The sequence below is a fragment of the Callospermophilus lateralis genome, chromosome 6 (genome assembly GCF_048772815.1).
Source record: "Callospermophilus lateralis isolate mCalLat2 chromosome 6, mCalLat2.hap1, whole genome shotgun sequence".
Taxonomy (NCBI): Eukaryota; Metazoa; Chordata; class Mammalia; order Rodentia; family Sciuridae; genus Callospermophilus; species Callospermophilus lateralis.
In genome coordinates this window covers 109,634,619-109,654,204 of record NC_135310.1, presented here as the reverse complement: position 1 = coordinate 109,654,204, position 19,586 = coordinate 109,634,619, and the positions used below count along the sequence as shown (strand labels likewise).

The 19,586-nt window shown below is 40.8% G+C and overlaps 1 protein-coding gene across 8 annotated transcripts in view; it reads left to right on the top strand.

The window, feature by feature from the left end:
* Positions 1-1,809, top strand: part of Runx2 (RUNX family transcription factor 2) — a 214,065-nt gene extending 212,256 nt beyond the window's left edge. For all 8 annotated transcript variants that reach the window (XM_076860124.1, XM_076860125.1, XM_076860130.1 and 5 more), the window contains one exon: positions 1,225-1,809. In XM_076860124.1, the coding sequence (XP_076716239.1) occupies positions 1,225-1,703 (479 nt within the window). In that variant the 3' untranslated portion in view covers positions 1,704-1,809. The remainder of the gene's footprint in view (positions 1-1,224) is intronic.
* Positions 1,810-19,586: the final 17,777 nt, after the last annotated feature.

Sequence of the window (19,586 nt, the reverse complement as noted above, 5' to 3'; positions counted from 1 at the left end):
TTTCCCTTTATAGCTAAAAGATAAAAGGAAAAGCAAATATATGAGACCTAAATCATTAGAAGATTTTAGAAGGGATCAAAATCTTAAGAACACTGGTGTTATGAAAGGGCTCATCCCAGTTCTGTCAATTCTAGAAAATTATAATTAACTCAATCTTTAGATATCATAACTATGTGTTTTTAGGCATTTCAGAAAACAAATTTCCACATGTGTTCATTTAAAACTATGGTTGGGCACCAGAAATAGCTGTTAAAGAGGCATATTGGTAACGTGAGAAGTTGAAGGACTTCACATTTTAGGAGAAGTGTCATAGCCTGTAGGTCACTGCATCAAATTGACCTAAAGGTAATTCTGTAGGACTTGGTGCCGGGGGCCTGGTAGTTGGGTGGGGAGGTGTTCTGCTCTTAATCTACCTGGGCAATGAGCCTTTTGCAGAAGCTGTTGTATGCTCCTGGCCTAAATCAGGTCCTGTGTCTCCCATGGAGACTTGAAATGCAGTGCTAAGCCTCCCTGTCCTCCCTCCTTACGTACTTTCAAAACCTACTCATCTAGCTTATGACCTTAGGGAGATTTTCTGAGGACTAGACTCTCCCTTTTGCCCCCAGAAAAGCAAGATTGTTTCAGATTACATTGAAAGCTGGTTTGGTTCCACTGTAACTCAGATGAAGATTGTAACAAGATTTTAAATTCTTTTAAGGGTTTGAAGAAAGTGGTAGGAACATGTTAGGGTATCTTTCATGTCCCTTCATTGAAGAAGGAGTCCTGCCAAGAGAACCAATAATAGAACTAATCATTTTAGAATTTCTTTACATTGGGTTAAAAACAAATTTGCTTGACTTAGTAAAAGTTTCACTTCCAATATTTGAAGTGCAAGAAGAAACAAAAAGAGGGAAAAAAATCAATGAGGATTTGGTCTTAAAATCTGGTGAGTGAACCTATCTAATCAGTGTTGGGTTGGCTTACACATATGACCTAGCACACATTTGGATTTTTGAAGTCCTTTGGGATTCTCTGGGGGTGAAGAACTTAAGGATCAATGCCGTTAACTATAAAAGTGGAAAAAAAAGACTGTAAAGTGACTGGTGCGTTTGAAAGTCTTGTTTGTGACTTGCTGTTCCTTTTTGAGAAGGCTAAAGTTTTCTTTTTTTTTTTTTCTTGTAAAAATTCTATCATTTTAATTGATATTTACAGATTTTTCCCCCCATCTTCTGTTGTAATTTTTAGGTGCTTCAGAACTGGGCCCTTTTTCAGACCCCAGGCAGTTCCCAAGCATTTCATCCCTCACTGAGAGCCGCTTCTCCAACCCACGAATGCACTATCCAGCCACCTTTACTTACACCCCGCCAGTCACCTCAGGCATGTCCCTCGGTATGTCTGCCACCACTCACTACCATACCTACCTGCCACCACCCTACCCCGGCTCTTCCCAAAGCCAGAGTGGACCTTTCCAGACCAGCAGCACTCCATATCTCTACTATGGCACTTCATCAGGATCCTATCAGTTCCCCATGGTGCCGGGGGGAGACCGGTCTCCTTCCAGAATGCTTCCGCCATGCACCACCACCTCGAATGGCAGCACGCTATTAAATCCAAATTTGCCTAACCAGAATGATGGTGTTGACGCTGATGGAAGCCACAGCAGTTCCCCAACTGTTTTGAATTCTAGTGGCAGAATGGATGAATCTGTTTGGCGACCATATTGAAATTCCTCAGCAGTGGCCCAGTGACATCTGGGGGGCCACATCCCACATGTGTCAATATATACATATATAAAGAGAGTGCATATATATGTATATCGATTAGCTACAAAGTGCCTATTTTCTAGAAGATTTTTCATTCACTCAGTCATGATCTTGCAACCGTAAGAGGGTAGATATTAAAAAACAGAGGCCCAAGAGAGACAATTATAATTAGTTTTCAGATTGTTTACTACTTAAGATGTATTTTTTACAAAGGAACAATCAAGGAACAGGTATTTTTGTTGTTGTTTGGTCTATTATCATAAATAACCTGTTCATAGGCCAGTTGAGAGAGGTGGACTCCAGACTCAGGAGGAAGAAGAGCAAAGCTGCTTCCTCTCTGTGTTTTGAAACCACGCACTTCATGGTTGCAGCTGTGTGTGGACCAGTGTATCGGCAGGCCAGCTTACAAAGCCAGTCTTGGTGCACATTAAGGGACAAGAGATAGATGGATGCTTCCCTTACGGTACCATCCATTCAGAGTAACTATTCCAAACTTTGCTTTCAAACTTGCTGCAGGCACTCATTTGAACTGTTTAGTTCAGTTCCCCCTGCCCTATTCTAAGTGACTTCAAAAATACTCCCCCCTGTTCCCATTGAACCAAAAAGAAATCCCACCCCTAGGATCCCTCTCTCCTTTTATGCAAAACTGAAAATGGCAATACCTTATTATAGCCATAATGGTATAGATAGTGTTTGCGTTTGGCTGTGTGTTATTTGTTTTCTTTTTTTTTTTAAATTATGAATATGTGTAAAATCTGAGGTAACTTGTTAACATGAATGGTCATATAACTTTAAAGATATATTTATAATTATTTAATGACATTTGGACCTTTGAAACATTTCTTAGCATATTGATATGTTGACTTCGGTCTCTAAAAGTGCTCTTTATTAAATAACAAATTTCTTCAGTGGGCTAGAGCCATATCTGAAATATTGCTAAGCAATTTCAGTTCATCCAGGCACAATGTGATTTTTAAAAATACTTCCATCTCCAAATATTTTAGATGTAGCTTGTCTTGTAATGTATGAAGGAAATTTTTGTTTAGTTCTTTCAAATCTTTTATTTCCTCTAACACAGCTTTGCCTTTTAAAGCAATAATTAGGAATTTACAAAACTACCCTTTGCCCTTTATCAGCATGAAATGCTGGAGTTACGTGGTTTCCTAATTTCTTTCAGATAATTATGACTCTTGTCATATTAAAAAGACAAGCACAAGTGAGTCATTGAACTGCAGAAAAATGTTTTGTGGTTTTATAGTTAAGCAAAACTGTAAATCGCCAGGTTTCTTAATGAAGACATAGTCATCTTAAAGCCACTCATGTGGATAAAGGTTCAGTGATAATACACATACTACAGGAAAGTAAAATTACACGGTGGATTCTTAACCAGCCTTATTGAACAGTAAATCAGGGGAACCTAATCTGCTTTACCAAGGCCCCTCTGGCAGCTTTCCAAATAATTTGCATTTAAAGGAACAGAATGTAGTCATTGACCTAGGGGAGCTAGTCATCTGAGTTCCAAGTTCTAGCAGGTAGCTGATGTGAGAAAACCTAGAGCTGTGGGGACCTACATAACCACTTTTGACATATTTCTCACACAGAAGGGCCAAGAGCAGGCTGGGTGTGTGGATTGGTGTCTATCACCATGTACAAATTTGAGCTAGAGCTCTTTTGAGGATGTACTTTGACCACTCCTGGGACCCATGTGGCCAACTCCCACGAGTGAATCCTCAATCCAAGTCAGTATCATTTAATGACATCACCAGGCAAATCCCCAATCTCTCACCCTCACATCAGGGCACTTTCATCTGAATCCCATGATTTTCTAAATAGAACTCTGCAGAAATTTGCCTTTGGTCCCCAGTCGCCCCCTTGCGCTCTAGTCCTTCTCAAGGCCACAAACAACGCAGCCGTGGGGCAGGCAGACCTATGTTTGCTTCCTGGAGAGTCTCCCTTAGAATTCATCCTAATTCCTAATACAAATTAAGGGGAAACAAACAAACAACCCCCACCCCGAACACTTTGCCTTCTAAAGGTTGTATACCAAGTATGCTTAGCTATATAAGCCACTTTTCTATCACTTAAGATGGAAGTAGTAATTGATACTATTTATTGTTTGTGTGTGGTAGCTTGAAGCACACCACTGTCCATTTATTTGTAAGTATAAAATATGTGTTTGTTTCAGCAGCACTTAAAAAAGCCAGTGTCTGGTTATACATTTCAATTTTTAATTAATTGACATAAAAATGTTACCATCAGTGCCTGCTGCACCCTATTTAATAAAAAGGTACTATATTTGTACATTATTTTTTAATGTTAAAAGGGCTTTTTTAAGTTTACAGTACACATAGTAAGTGACCATAGGGATGCTTTAATGTTGAAGTGTTATGATAGTGGCTGCAGGCAGCAACCCAGAAACACTTTAAGTTTTTTTCCTTGGGAAAAATTCAAGCACTTCTCTCCACCCTCACTCTGACGGCCCCCAATAAGCATAATTCACGTTGTTTTAGAACAAATTCTGTCTTTTTTGGCTTGGGGGCTAAAATTCATTCATTCATACCCCTATCCCCCATCTCTTCCCCTGAACCCTTACTTTGCACTGGGTCATGTGTATGATTTGTGATTTTGAGACCAAAGCACTCTTCCTCCTACTATGGAACCATGTACCAAGTCAGCATTCTGCTTCCTTGGGATTAAAATCACATTCTTTATGTAGCACAAACATTGCTGGAATTCACAGTGGGACCAACACAGCCATAGTTTTTTTTTTTTTTTTTTTTTTTAATCTGTTCAAGTTGTCTCACAAATTTTAACCTATGTCTGAGTTCCAGAACAGGTGCCACAGCTTTGATTTTGGATTAATTGAAGTGACATCCAGGCTGGAACTGAGTCTTAGCAGGTTAACCTGTTTGGTCTCTACACTGTCTCATTCCCTGCCCCTTGACCCCCTACCCCCCACTCCCAGAGCCCTTTTAAAATAAGCAGAGAAATAAATCCACATCATTAGAGACTATCCACTGTAAATTCAGAAAGGAGGAGATATGTGTGATGACTTAAAGGGCTCCCATCATACTGAAGAAAGGGTCCCCAGAATCGAGGCTAACCGTGAAAACACAGCATTAGCAAAATTAATCATCATACTTATGATATTTGAAAGAACAATAAAAAAAATAAAAGATGACTCTTCCAACTTGAATTTGTTGTTCTTAAAAGATAATGCATTTAAAAAATACTTTTCTGTGTGAGAATTTTTTAGTTGTCTGTTTATTTCATGTTTACAAATAATTGTTTGCTTTTTAATGCAGTACTTTAAAATATATCAGCCAAAACCATAACTTACAGTAATTTCTTAGGTATTCTGAATAAAATTCCATTTTTTGGATATGTTTTACCATTTTTAGATTTCTGTGGAACAAAAATATTTGTAGCATTTTGTGTAAATACAAGCTTTTCATTTTTATTTTATTTTTCCAATTGCTATTGCCCAAGATTTGCTTTCCATGCACATATTGTACAAATTCTGCTTTGTGCCACAGGTCATGATTGTGGATGAGTTTACTCTTAAATTCAAAGGGACTATTTGTATTGTATGTTGCAACTGTAAATTGAATTATTTGGCATTTTTCTCATGATTGTAATATTAATTTGAAGTTTGAATTTAATTTTCAATAAAATGGCTTTTTTGGTTTTGTTATGTGTGTACATTGGATCTTTTCTCATCCGCGTTTTCTTCAGTCTGATGCCTACTCTGCCTATACCTGGGCACTTATTGGTCTCAGGGCTGGCAAGGGCTGGGTAAGATCAGAGATCAAATGTTAGTGGTGAGAGGAAAAAAATCTTGGTAAGCACTATGCTCTTGTTTGTCCTATGCTTGGAGAGGGGTGAACACAGAATCTATCAGTGAACTTGTGTCCTTAACCTGTCAGAAGAAAAGTAGTGCTTGCTCTGTCCTTGGATAAAGCTGTATTCCACCCGTGGGACCAGTCATGGCATATAAATGGCAGCCTTGATGGTTTCAGTCTCCTAATCTCTGGGAACATGAATAGGGCCCAGTAAGTGAATCCCTGGCTGTAGTCAGGTCTCAAGTAGCCTAGATATAGAGAATATTCTATTTTCCTTCCCATCTCTTTTGAGTTCTTAAAAATGAAGTCAGCCAAAGCCCAAGGATAAGAAAAAAATGGACCGTGGTCTAGAGAGCTCTAGCCGCAGAAAATTTCTACTAGTGAACAAAACTGTAGATTGGAAAATTTTAATTTCTTGGCCACTGTTTATTTTTGGTAAGTTTCTCCCCTATGATAAGGTTGAGGGCCTGGAATAGGGGGGTTTCTTGCTTCATGACCTATGCTTTTTATATATTTTGGCTTACCATAGTTCTAAAAGAGGGACCCAGGAAACCATGTTATGGAGAAGTGTGGTCACTCACCAAGCTGGCTCACATCATACTGAGAGTTAGGTGCCTTCGTTAGGAAAATGTGTTCAGTCTTAACCCTTCCCTGTTTTCTGAGAAGTCTGATTTCTAATAGGAATCTCTTAGAAGCACTTGGAAGAGCTCAGGCCAGGGAGTCTGTTTGCGACTTTTTGAGGATATGTATTTACTTATTTATGGAGATTAAGCATCTGTGTGACTTTAAAGGTCATCCACAAGGGAGGTGGCATGGGCATTTCTTCAGTTTTGTGCAGCACATCACTTTTCTGAGTCTCGGTTTCTTGGCTTATGGAAAGGTATTGGGCTAGACCTTGGCACTATTGGCCTTTCAGCCTGGATAGTTATTTGTTGTGTATTCCAGGGGCACTGTCCTGAGCATTGTAGGACATTTAGCAGCATCCCTGGCCTCTACCTACTAGATCCTAGTATCACCTCCCAGGCACAGCAACCCAAAGTTTCTCCAGACATTGCCAAATGTCCCTGGGGTGGGGGTGGGGGAGGCCAACAATCTCCATTGATGGGGGACAGTTGGATTATAGGTTCTGTCTGAATTCTTAGGTCAAACTTTATTGCCAGAGCTATATGAGAATACCTTGCTTATTAAAAAGTGGTCACCAGGCAGAAGACTGAGAGGCTTTTCAGTAATAGATGTTCATGGACCTTTTCTTTTCCTTTACCTGATGGACCCTTAGGTTTGGATGCAATGTGAGGGTGCTTCTGGCTTTTCCTCTGTGCTTCTTCCTCCTGTCTGCATCTTGATCTGTAACAGTCAGTGAATAGCACAGCTGTGGGGCTTTGCTAGGCCTAAACTGGTTGGCCAGATTTATCACGGCTTCTCTGTTCTCACTGAAAGGATAGGCAGAAGAAGAAAGCAGTTCCTTCAGTGTTTTTGACTCCTCATGTCCCAAATATTTAATCATCAGATATTTCTGTGAGAGTATTTCCTGTTAACTCAAACCTGCTTGAGTCTGGCCCAATAAACACCTTAACTCTCTGTTACAGAGTTTATTTGGCTGGGAAATGGGTATTACCATGTAAACAGGAAGCCCCCTGAAGTTATTATCTACAGATGTGGTTGAAGAGCCACATGTTTATATTTATGGGATGTGAAAACATTCTGAAAGGCAAAGGAGGATGTTGAGGAAGCCCTCATTCATAGTCAGTGAGAACAGGTCTTACAGACTGTCATGAGTTGGTTTTTTTATTCCCTCTGGAAATGGGTGGTAAATAATAATGACACAGCTAAGAACCACTGCAAAAATGGAGAGACCGACTCATTTGATTTAATGAACTACATTCTTTTAAACTGTAAACAATCCAATCAATTGGCCTCTCTGTCCCAACTACTTGAAAATCAGTTTAGAGATCCTTCCAAGGAAACAATTGGTTTAGGGGCATCTGAAAAGGTAGAAGGCTTACGATAACACTGTTGCAGTCTAAATTTTTCTAGGGAGATAGAGGACAAAGAGTGGTTGCTGCAGTTTTTGTGAGTAGGGGTCAGCTTACCTGTGAATTTGCAGGCACACTCTCACATTTGCTCCCAGAGACAATTCTAAGAGGCAGAATTGTCCCAGCACTAATGACATGACTTTATGGGTGATAAGATGGCCCTCTTGCACCCTATGACTACGTACCCCAGATATGCTCCAAATAATTCCCCAACCATTTCTCTGCTTGTCTACCATGGACTGTCTCCTTGACCTTGGAAAAGGTGCTTAATAAAGACCAAATAGGAACGAATATATGGAAAGCTGATCCTCTATATTTAAGTTATGGGCTCTGAGTAAAGGCAAAGCAATCTCCCCTCCTGCCAACCCTTCCCATACATCCTGGTAAACCTCTGTGTGACTTCCCAGGGGCTTTTCAGTGGTAGCTATTCAATTTGGAGGTCTTGGAAATGTGATTTTTAAAAGCTATGAATTGAAATTTAGCAAAGAAAAGGATCCACTGAAGATACAAAGAGTAATATGCCAAGGTGTGTGTGTGTGTGTGAGTGTGTGTGTGTGTGTGTGTGTATGTGTGTGTATGTGCAGGTATGTATGTATGCATGCTCACCTGAAGGGAGAGAGCAGGGTATGAGGAGGAAGAATGGAAAGGGAGATGAGGCTCACTGTCCCCATAAACTCACTTCTTGGCACAGCATTGATTTGTCTTAGCTGTTTGTTTGTTATTCCTGCAATTGCTACAACAATAACAACAACAACAAAAAATACCACCTTCACTCCACAAGTGGTGAAGAAGTTACTTATTCTTGTTCTGATGAGTTATTAGGGTTAGGGATCCTGGACACTCCTTGAGATGTTGGTTAAGGAAGCATGGTGGAAGCTGACATTTAAGAGGCTATTATTCATTTTTGTAAAGCTGTTATTCAAGAGCTTCTTTTGACTCAACCCAGTCCTGCTATTCAGATATGTTCAGCCAGTTAGAAAGCAGGGGGGTCAAGTTTCTGGAAACTCACTTAACTTTTACTAAAATATATTTCATTTTCTTACTCTTATGTTGCAATGATGTTGGGCCACTTAGTAGGGTTTTCTGAAAAACTTGCTTTATGTTTTAGCATTGCAAGTTCAAAGCCAGCCTCAGCAACTTAGGTTAGGCCCTAAGCAACTTAGTGATACCCTGTCTTAAAACAAAAACAAAACAAACAAACATATATATTTGTTTATATAAAATATAATATAGGGCTGGGGATGTGGCTCAAGCGGTAGCGCGCTCGCCTGGCATGTGTCTCTCTTTTAAAAAAAAAAAAAAAAAAAATATATATATATATATATATATATATATATATATATATATATATATATAAAATAGCTGGGGATGTGGCTCAGTGGTTAAGTGCCCCTGGGTTTGATCCTTGAAACCAAGATAAATAAACAAAACAAAGAACATATAGCAAAATGTTTTTTTAAAAGAGCAAAATTCTTCTCTTGAGCTCTTCAAAGAGTAGTTCTTGGAGCTAAGTTCTAGTCTTGGAACTAGACCCAGTACACAAAAAATTCAACCAGGTCTCAAGTGGCTCTGTGCTCCATAGGCCTCAGAAAATTTCTCCTGGAGCACCCAAAGTAACAGTATTAGCCTGAAGGTGGAAAGGGAAGGAGGAGGGAGCAGGTTTAGTGGGATCAGAGATAAAGATCAGAGATAAAGCACAACACAAGGGTGTGCTTAGAGGAGTACCAAGAACCCCCAAAGCGCATCTGGATGATGGATTGAGGTGAATGTGCAAACCATGATTTAAAAAACAGCAAAAAGCTGACAACAGAACCACATGAAACACAAAATTGTGGGAATATTAGTAAAACGGCTTTATGATTTAAATTTCCTTTGATATACTTTCCTTACTTAATCAATTCGTTTTTCAAAAATAATTCCATCCGTCCCCAGCAGGGAAACAACTCTGACCAGTTTCACTTTCTGTTTCTCTATTTCTCTTCATTCTTTTGCCCCAAGCAGGGCAATACCTTCACCTCATTTTGTTTTCTGTAACAGTCATTTAATATTTAAAATCAAAATGACTTGACTTCTTTCTGCCTAAAGAGTCTTTTTTGGCATAGTGGATCTAGGGACAGAAATCCTCTCATTGGTACACTCACAGGCGACAAGTGCGGAGATCACTATTGAATATCATTCCCAGCCACATCTTCTGGAACACAAACTGTGAACTGCAGAGAGGTTGGTGGACCAGCTTTCAGTCCTTGCGGCCATGAGGGACAGAGAAGCTTCCAAGAAGGAGGCAAGTGCTGAGCTTTAGTAAGGAGTTAAGTGGTTAATAGGAACTAAGTTTTTTTATTAGCTAATAAAACCCTCTTAGGGTTTTTCATATTATATGGTTCCTTCAGGCTCCAGCCCAATGCTCAAAAGCAGAAAAAGACAAAAACAACAACAAAAAGCTGGAGCCTAAATACCAATGCTGTCCCAGTCTTGTTTACTTTTTCATTTCCTCAGTTGTAAAAAAAAAAGAAAGAGAGAGAGAAAGAAAAAAATTCCTCTGGTAGTTCAACTTTATCACACTGCAGGACCAGATCAGAGTTTGAACAGCTCCCGAGTTCCTGCCTCCCTGTGAGAGGAAAAAGTACGCTCTGTTTCCGAAAAAGGAGACCAAATGATGGATACATCAGGAAACTTTAAAATGAAAGCAGTGGTGGAGGAGGGCTAGCAGATATTAAGCCGAAACCCATCTCTGGAATCCTGAATGCAAATGATCTCTGTCCTTTTATTGCCAGTGGTGCTGTTCTCCCAGCAGAGCAGGATGTTCTTGTTTTTAATAATAGCCAGACCAGATGCTAACTTCTCCCCGGCAACATGCTGTATAAGTGAGAAGGCAAACAGCTGATTCCTGTTAAGATGAACACCAGGAGAATAAGCCAGAAAGTATGAGAATTCTCTGGAGGGTTTTGCTTTGTAAACCCCTGTTTGGCAGAGACATCACAGAATCTGAGCTGAAAACACAGTGTGTCCCCCTGTCCCCCTGCACCCATTCCTTGGCTGAGCTGCTTATTGGGGGCCTTTGAGCCTCTCGCCTTTGCCATCCAACCCTGTTCTAAGTTATCCAGAAGACCAGCTTCAGCTTTCCCAAGAGGGAAAGTCAGAAGCCCTGGGTCTTTGGGCTTTCAGTGACTCTAGAAAATACTCATCAATAGCAGGAATTTTTACTTGCTCCTTGCCATAGAAAATAGTGAAATCCTGAACATAAGCCAATATTTTAAAATGACATCTTTGTTCCTTCTTTTTCACTCCTGTGTCTCCAGTAAGATTCTATCAAACCTATCAGATACTATTTTGTTCTAGAATATGTCATGCATGTAACGTGCTGCTTTCTTTCCCAGAGAGCTACCAGAGCTAGTGGGGTGGGGGGCTCCATGGGGCCAGGATGACCAGAATGGACTGTGACCAGGAGACACGTTGTTGCCAGATCATGCCACCTTGGAATGCTTCCCTGATGTCACTTCTGGAGAGCAGAGGTGCTTCCAGGGAGGGGTGTACATAAAACTTTCTAGTCTCTTTTGGGGCTTGGCACCCAAGGCCAATGGGCAAGTGAGAGAGAGAGAGAGAGAGCGAGAAGAAAGGGATAATAGAAGCAGGTGGGGAGCTCACCCCAATAATAAGTTCCAAGAAGCCGCCTTTGCTACCCTTCCTCTTCATTTCGGCCTCCTAAGCCCCCGTCCTTCCTCTCACCATCTGTCACTCCTTCCCCTGCAGCACAGGCTCATCGTGCTTTCCTCACTATTTTCTTTTTTGCTTCAAGTTCATGTTGCCTTGATCTCACCAGGATGAACATCCTGGGAGAGGAAGGAATGGGGAACCAAGATGTGTTTCCTCCTTCTCCCTTTAGGATGGTACTGGAAGCCATTGTTTTAATTTCCTTCTGGGGAAAAGTCAGAGCTGCTACCAATAGCATAATGGCCTATGTACCTGGCACTTTCCTTAATATTTCACAGGTCTTATCTCAATCTTCCCAGCAACCTATGAAGAAGCTGGTACTGTTTTCATCCTCATTTTACTGATAGGAAACTGAGGTTCAGGCTTGTCCCAGGCTACACAGCTATTAAGACTCAAGCCCAGATCTGCCTGATCCCAACGCCTGTGTTCCTAAGCTACAACTCTGGGCACAATCTCCTCTCATCTGTCTAATGGAGGTCATGAGAAGTAAATGAATTAGTGAGATAGCAAAGTGTCGAGCACATAATAGATGTAAAATAGATGCCACCTATTATTATTATTTATAATAATTAAGATAGTTATTTTTTAAAAGCATAAATAAAATTTTTAATTAGTTTGATCACAATAGAGCTGAAGTCCCAAGTGGAGCAATTTTGTAAAAATATTATTTTAGTATTTAAAAAATATTGCTCTTTGAAAATGATATTTTTTACTTTCAAACTTCTTTTTTTCCCTATTGCCCATCAAAGCTAAGTTTGGCAGTAGATTTATTATGGGTACCTTCCATAAAGAACACAGAGACATCTCTTCACATAGTACATAAATACAAGAGACATTTTGACACATTCAGAACAGGAATGTTGACTCTACCTTGATCCCAGTCTCAAATCTGTGGTCTCTTCCAAGGTTTTCCATTTAGTTTCATGTAAACATTGCTACTGAGAAAAATCTAACTTTTTTTTTTTTTAGTAAAAAGTAACTTGATTTGTCAGCATTTGTCTCATATATATAAGACAAAGACCCAAACCAAGAAACTACTGTCAACTTCAACCCTTCTTTCCCATGAATGGCGTTCAGGTCCACCTGATGAAGGGGCGCCCCTGACTCCCCTTGTTTTTGATAACACTAACTAAGAGTGTGGTGGAGAGGGCTGGGGTGCAAGCGAGAGGCTGAGGAAAACTGGCTGAAGCCTGGAAGGGGACTTGGAACCCTATGGTGGGCAAGGCTTTGTGCCATGTGCAGAAGCCAGAGGAGCTCAGGGCTGGGCTCCACTACATCACTGAAGTCACTGAATGAATAGGTGGGTATCTCCGTGTGTATCTTAAAGCATTTAACAGACTATTGTCTTAAATATATTTCATATGGAACTCATATTCCATTTTACTAAAAGTCCAGATAATGGAAATGACCACTCTCCCTCCCATCTTTTCTGCCTTCTTTTCTTTCTCGTCCCTATAAATATTTATTGAACACCTTCCATAGGCAGGGCAATACGCAAGAAGACTACCACCATCAGAAAACAGCGGAAAGCATTTCTGTTCAGATGGAATTTCTTATTCCATCTCAGTAAATGAGGCCATTATTTATTTTAAGCAAATTCAGAAGGCTAAAAACAGATTGCCAAAAATAGAGATTAAAAAGTTAGCCATTTGTTTGTAGAGAGAATTTAGGTAGTTTTGATTTCTGTTTATAGCCAATTTCATTTCCTATTTCTCATTTCCTAAAACACTTATGTATTTGTAAGGTACTTAGCATCTATATTTAGTCACATGAACCTTTCATTCCCACCACATGTATGGGTGGTGTGGTGTTTAAAAACTGGGTGATTTTCACATAGTCAAAGTGGGAAAAGCTACTTTTCCATTTTCTCCTCCCTGGTGTAGCAGTTATAAAGCCAATTCTGCATTAAGGGTTTGAACAGTGTATCTAAAGGGAGGCAGCAGGAAGTGGCAAAAGATGTGGGCTCCAGATCCTTAATCCCTTCTAACTTGCTGCATTATCTTTTTAAAAAAATATTTATTTTTTAGGTGTAATTGGACACGATACTTTTATTTTATTTATTTATATGTGGTGCTGAGGATTGAACCCAGGGCCTTGCACATGGCAGGTGAGCGCTCTACCACTGAACCACAACCCCAGCCCATGCTGTGTTATTTGAACTAGCCACTTAATCTCTCCAGACCTTCTCCTTAAATGTGGATGGTCATCAATTGCCTGTCAGATATTCCCTGGAAGGACCATGCCACTCTTACCTACAGAGGTGGAATGGAGAAACCATGGGAAGTTTTGAGAAGCAGTTGGAATTGCCTTGCCTCAGGAGAGAGAAGAGGGTCCATTGCTTCTAGTGGAACTGGCAAAAAAGTGTCCATTTTATAGAGAATGAGGAAATGAAGTCCCAAGTCACTGAAGCAAATGACCCTGTAGATAGATGACTGGAAGTCAAGGGTTAGGAAGTCCACTTCTAAACAGTTCCTAAAATTGCTCACTGAAAGAGACATTTCCTTCCTTTATAACAGTAGCATCTTCTGCTCTGTTTTCATTAACCAGTTATACATATTTACTTTTCTAGTTTTCATGAGCCTATTTTGACTTGTTATAAACTTAGGCATTAAATTTAGATTCATTAAAACTTTCTTATACTCATAAATTAATTTCCAACATACTGATTCCACACACTCTCTAGCTAACCTAAAGAAGACCTCTGCTGTTCATTACTTTATAAAAACTTGGTTGAAGTTTGTCTACCAGGCCTACCTTATTGGTGAAAAATTCAGTCTGAGAGCATTGGTGCCGTTTCTTCTGGGTCAAAGATGACCTGTCCATTGGCAACATGTTTTGAGCTTATTTTCCCTTAGTAGACAGGAGGGCTTTTCTCATGCAAGTCCCTTGCCTTCCATACTAAGGACAGATGCCCTTGAGATGGAAAGGCCTTTCTAGTTTTTCATGCTTTGTTCTACAGAGATGAGACTTAATGTGATTAACACTATAACCTAGCCACCTAAACAAATGTAAGTGCTAATCTTGAAAAATACTTCTCATCTCAATTGTACCTTTTATCTGCTTGCTATCTGAATTACCTAGAGCCAACGTCTCTTCAACTTAAAAATAGAACAGGAAACCCATGCTAACAGGGCAATGACAGTGCGCACAGCTAAAGTGTAGTGTTTTTAGACAAAACTAGTAACATAATCATGTAACCCTCCTGTTTAATGATAGACACAACTGTCACTGTGCCAACTGATTATCAGATACAAGTACTAAGACATTTGCATTTATAGGGCAGAAGGAGGGGGAGGCTGAGAAGAGGAATTTATAGCTTCACCTTATCCCTTATTTTAGAAAACAGTTATTGGGCTGGGGATGTGGCCCAAGTGGTAGCGCGTCTGCCTGGCATGCGCGAGGCAGTGGGTTCGATCCTCAACACCACATAAAAAATAAAATATAGTGTGTCCACCTAAAACTAAAAAAAAATATATTTTTTTTAAAAAAAGAAAACAATTGTCATTTCTTTGCTTAACAATTCTCAATCCGGTTTGATCTTAAGAGAAAGGTGGCATTTTATTCTTTCAATAAACATTGAGCACTTGCTTCACTTTATGGAAATGAATGAGACATATTTCTTACCCTCATGAAGCTTATCATCTGCTCAGAGAGAAACAGTGTGGAAAGTGCTTTGACAGAGATGTGAATCAAGGACATGGGGACACCAAGGAGACAGCAACTCCTGGGAAAGTCAGGAAGATGACATTTGAATTGATCTGAATGTGTTGTTCTGGGTCTAACACTAGGCTGGTGTCAGCCCCCCGTCTCCCCCACAGCACAGTACCTGGGAGCAGGCAAATACCTCCACCACGGAACTCCCAAGGACTGCTCTTCAGAAAGAAAAAGAGACGAGAGTAACCCCAGGCCCTGTGATAAGAAGAGCAAAAGGGATTCTGAAAGGAGTTGGAGTGAGTAGGGCGGACTGAGCAGATCAGAATCTCTGTGGGATAAAAGTCATACTTTGGGAAGCCATATTCAATAGTAGAATGTAGTAATTAAAAGCCATGTTATCAAAATGTAGAAAAAAAAGAACATGAAATTTTAATCTTTAACAAGAGGATATAGATGTAACAAATATTGAGATGATAGCATAAAATATCACATTTTCAGTACACAGCATGGATACATTTTATCCAGTTGCTTGCCCAGCATCTACTGCCAAGTGAAAAATTGTGGCACATAGGACCCTTCAGTATTTAATAGGGAAGGGAGACAAACATAAATGGTTGGGGTAGGTCTACACTCTGAATGTCACTCATTCAGAGAGCTCCACTATGGGTATGCCTGTGACTCACCCTAAATAAGATTTAAAAGCAGGACTTTGAGGTCTTCTCTAGCCATATATATGAACCTCTCTTTGGGAGGCCCACTTTGCCCCTAAAGGACAATATGGAGACTTATCCTTTCTCCCAAGCTCATACCTGCTAACCATGTCCTGTGGACCTCCTCTTTATGAAATGAACCTGTCCTGACTTTGACCCTTGAGGAAGTATATTTGTATTCCAAGGGAGTTTTTCTGGAATCACTAAAACCTCACCCCCAAAGCTCCATAGACTGCTTGGAGGATTGGAAGTGCTTTGAGATGCTTTGGCCTCTCTCATCTCCCTTCCTGGGGCTGCTCTGTGCTTTCAGGCTGCTCTTGCCTGTCCAGCTGAAGGCCAAGCCTCATTCTCCTCTCTCTCTTGCCAAGTACCCTGCACAGATCACTTCAAGTAAGGAGCTGTGCCCTTAGCCACCATGGGTTAGGGTGAAAATGAGAGTTATGGTTTTACCTGAGGCTCATTTTGGAGCCTTGCATTTATTTCTGTTCCTGTGAGAGTCACTTTATTGATTAATGGAATCTTTATTAGAGTTATTAGGACAAATAAAACACATGCACACACACATAAATCCATCTCTACCCCCTCCCAAACCACTGGCTGGTAAAATGAGTTCTATTTCCAGCCCTAACATCTTGCCAGTTTGTCATTCTCCTTCCTGGCCACATCAAGTTCCATCGGGTTTGAGTTTATTGGCTACACAGCGAAGTTTATGTTGTCACAGAAATTAGCCTTGATGGACAGGGATATGGCCAGGGGTTCAGGAGAGCTCGGCAGCCTCGTGATGTTGGCATGGCTGAGATGGTAGGGTGCCTGGAGCCCTCTCCAAGAAAAATCAAAGCTGGCTCTTTGCAGCAGCAAATGAGTGCAACAAGACACCCCTGAGGGACGGGAGCCTGGACGTGATTGTGAGCCGTCCAGTTCCCATTCCACCCATCTACCCACCCTCCTTCCTCCCTAACCCCCCAGTGCCAAAATCCTTCCCCATGCAATGGAGGCAGGACCGGGAGGCCTGAGGTTAAGCCGCTCTCTTCTACATTTCGTGGTTAGCTTTCGTAGGTTCTTGGCTGTTTGACAAAGTTGGATAATAATTCAATATTTCTTACTGAAATACTTGACCTTATTGTTAGCTTTTGTGACAAGGGGAATTTAAAGGAGCTGCAAAAATGCAAGCAAGTGTGGCTGAAAAAGGCCAGGGTATGCCACTGAGCAGTGCACGGTTTCTTTTTCTGACATCTATAAAACTTAGGTGAAAACAGGTCAACATTGATCTTGGCAAATGGAAAAGCCAGTTCTATTGTTAGCAAATGAGCTTCAGATATAAATGCAAGTCTGGTTCAATCAAAACCATGTTTCGTTTTAGAGACTAGTGATGTGCTTTCTATATAAAAAAAATCAAGAGTATTTATATAGACACACAAAGTAAAAATATTCTTCTGCCAAAAGGATCATTTTCTAAATATCAAGTCAACTTGTTGAAGTAAGAAGGACCCCTTTCATTTTCTTTTTAGGTTTGGGTGGTGTACGATCCCCATAGCCTCTCTTCTATTTATTTTGAATTGGATTGGCAAGGGCTGTTGAAGATAAAAATCACATATTAAAAAAAAATCCTGCACTGCCTGATGTAGGCACTTATTGCTGACTGCTAGCTAGTGGTTGAGGAAGAAATGAAGTTATAGGATTCAGATATATAGCTCCCCAGGTTTTTGAGTCTTATAGTCATTTTTATGGACTCCTCTCCAGAGTCTCATATGATATGTTTGAGCTCACAGAGGAGGAACATAGGAGAAGTTCAGCCACTTGCCAAATCCACCTTGTGGAAGGCCAGTGAATTTTAGCCCTACTGGGAAGCTTGCTGATCTTATTTTCTCTGTGTCCTGGGATTATCTGAAGTCTTTGCCCAGCTAGGAATCAGAACTATCAGAGAGAGCCACAACTGCTCCTTCTCCTACAACTTCCCATTAGCAAATGGGAGACTAACATCCAGCGTGAAGGTGTGTTGGCAGGTAGGATTCTAGAGGGTTTTTTACTTTCTTAGGATTTTTTTTTTTTTAATTGGGGTAACATTCATAAAACTTTTTTAAAGTGAAGGATTTGGGGGCATTTAGCATATACTCAACATTGAACAACCACATCTCTATCTAGTTCCAAAACATTTTCATCACCCCAAATGGAAACCCTGTATGCAAGAAGCAGTTGCACCCATTCCCACCTCTAGATTACTTTTTGAACACAAGTTTGGCCCAGTTAACTTGGTTTCCACAAAGTACCTTATTAGGGCTCCTCACTTTTAAAAAGCTGCAGCTACATTTCCAGATAGGACTGAGAGGAGGGAGGGAGTAATTCTTGTGGAGAGCAGTGGAGATCCTGGGCTGGGGCTGGGTCAAGAGGGATGTGTGTGTGCACACAGAGGAGAGAGAGGGGGAGGGCGGGGGAGGTGGGAGGGAGAGGGAGAGAAGGAGGGACGGATGGAGGGAGAGAAACAGGGCCTGGAATTTCACAGTCACACTGAATCAGCCTTACTGGACTGGAGGGCACCATCTGTTGGGGTAGCTACTCTGTCTGGGGCAGATTTTTGGTCTCCCACTGAGGTGATGATCCCTTTAAAATTCTCAGCATTCTCACTCCAGCATCCTCCTCCCTGTCCAGGAGGCATCTCAGTCCTCTCATTTGAGTTGGTAGGCATCCAAGTCTGGCACTAGGCAGTCCCCTCTTGCAAAGCAGAGAGGTAGTGTAGGCTCACCCAGGTCTAGAAAGCTTTCTCTGGGATGCTAACTGCAAGCTGTCTCTTTTAATACACATCACCCGCTCTGATAATTATTTTCAAATGGCAAACAATAATAAAAGCTTTCCTCTATTTTGCTTCCAAGTGTCAACATCCACAAAGGCTATAGACATATATGTGAATTGCCTGAAGGAAAAAAAAAAGTTTGGGGAGCATTGAGTACATTTGGGAAGATAGAATTGCATTAGGTTGCTTTTCAGACACTCTGTAGGTCTGGGGACCTGGTAACGAACGACTAGTTCAGAGACAACTGGATTGTTTTTAAGCCATGTCTGGAGAGGGTCATCAAGTGGTCTCTTGGACTGGGGCTCCTTGTTAACATAAGCCTAGCTTCAAGGTGGGACTGAGAAGAGTGGGGAACCCAGAAGCCAGTTCTGGCTACTGGAGATGTGTGACTAGACCCTGAAAGAAAAATCCCAAGTCTTTGCCCCCAGAGGAAGGGAGAGTCTGACAGAGTCTCAGGTGTCATTGTGACCCCTCTTTGAGAGTATTTATTTTCCTTGAAGAGATTTGTGTGGATGGGGGAAAATTAAGTAATTTAATATGTAAATAATTTTTCGATCATTTTTTATATTTAAGTATAGATGAAAAATTACATGATGCAGTGTAGAATTCATAACAGTTATAAAGTTAAAACAGGACTTTGGAGAAATCCTCTTACTTACAGAGATCATTTTAAGCCAAATTCAGGCCCAGCTCTCCAGAGTTAAGGCTGTTAGGTGGTTGCAGTAGAAGTGATTGAAAATTCCTGTCCAAAATGTTCAGGGCATTTTCCCAGAGGCCTAAGGAGTGGGTCTTGTAGAATTTTCTCCCCTATACCCCTGTCCTTTCACTCATACAAGTTCACTCCTTTCCCACAAATCTTTAGGTCCCTCTTCTAGAGAGATTCCCTTACATTTCTGACCCAATTGCTCATTGGTAGTATGTGTAGGTTATACCGTCAGCTTGGCACTCTAATCCTCTTGACTCTGTTTTAGTTATCCATTGCTAGCTAACACATTATGCCACAACTTAGTGTTTAGAACCACAGTCATTTTGTTGCTCACAAATCAATTCTGTGGGTCAGGACTTTAGGCAGGCTCAGCAAGATGGTTCTGCTCCACAGGGGATCCACT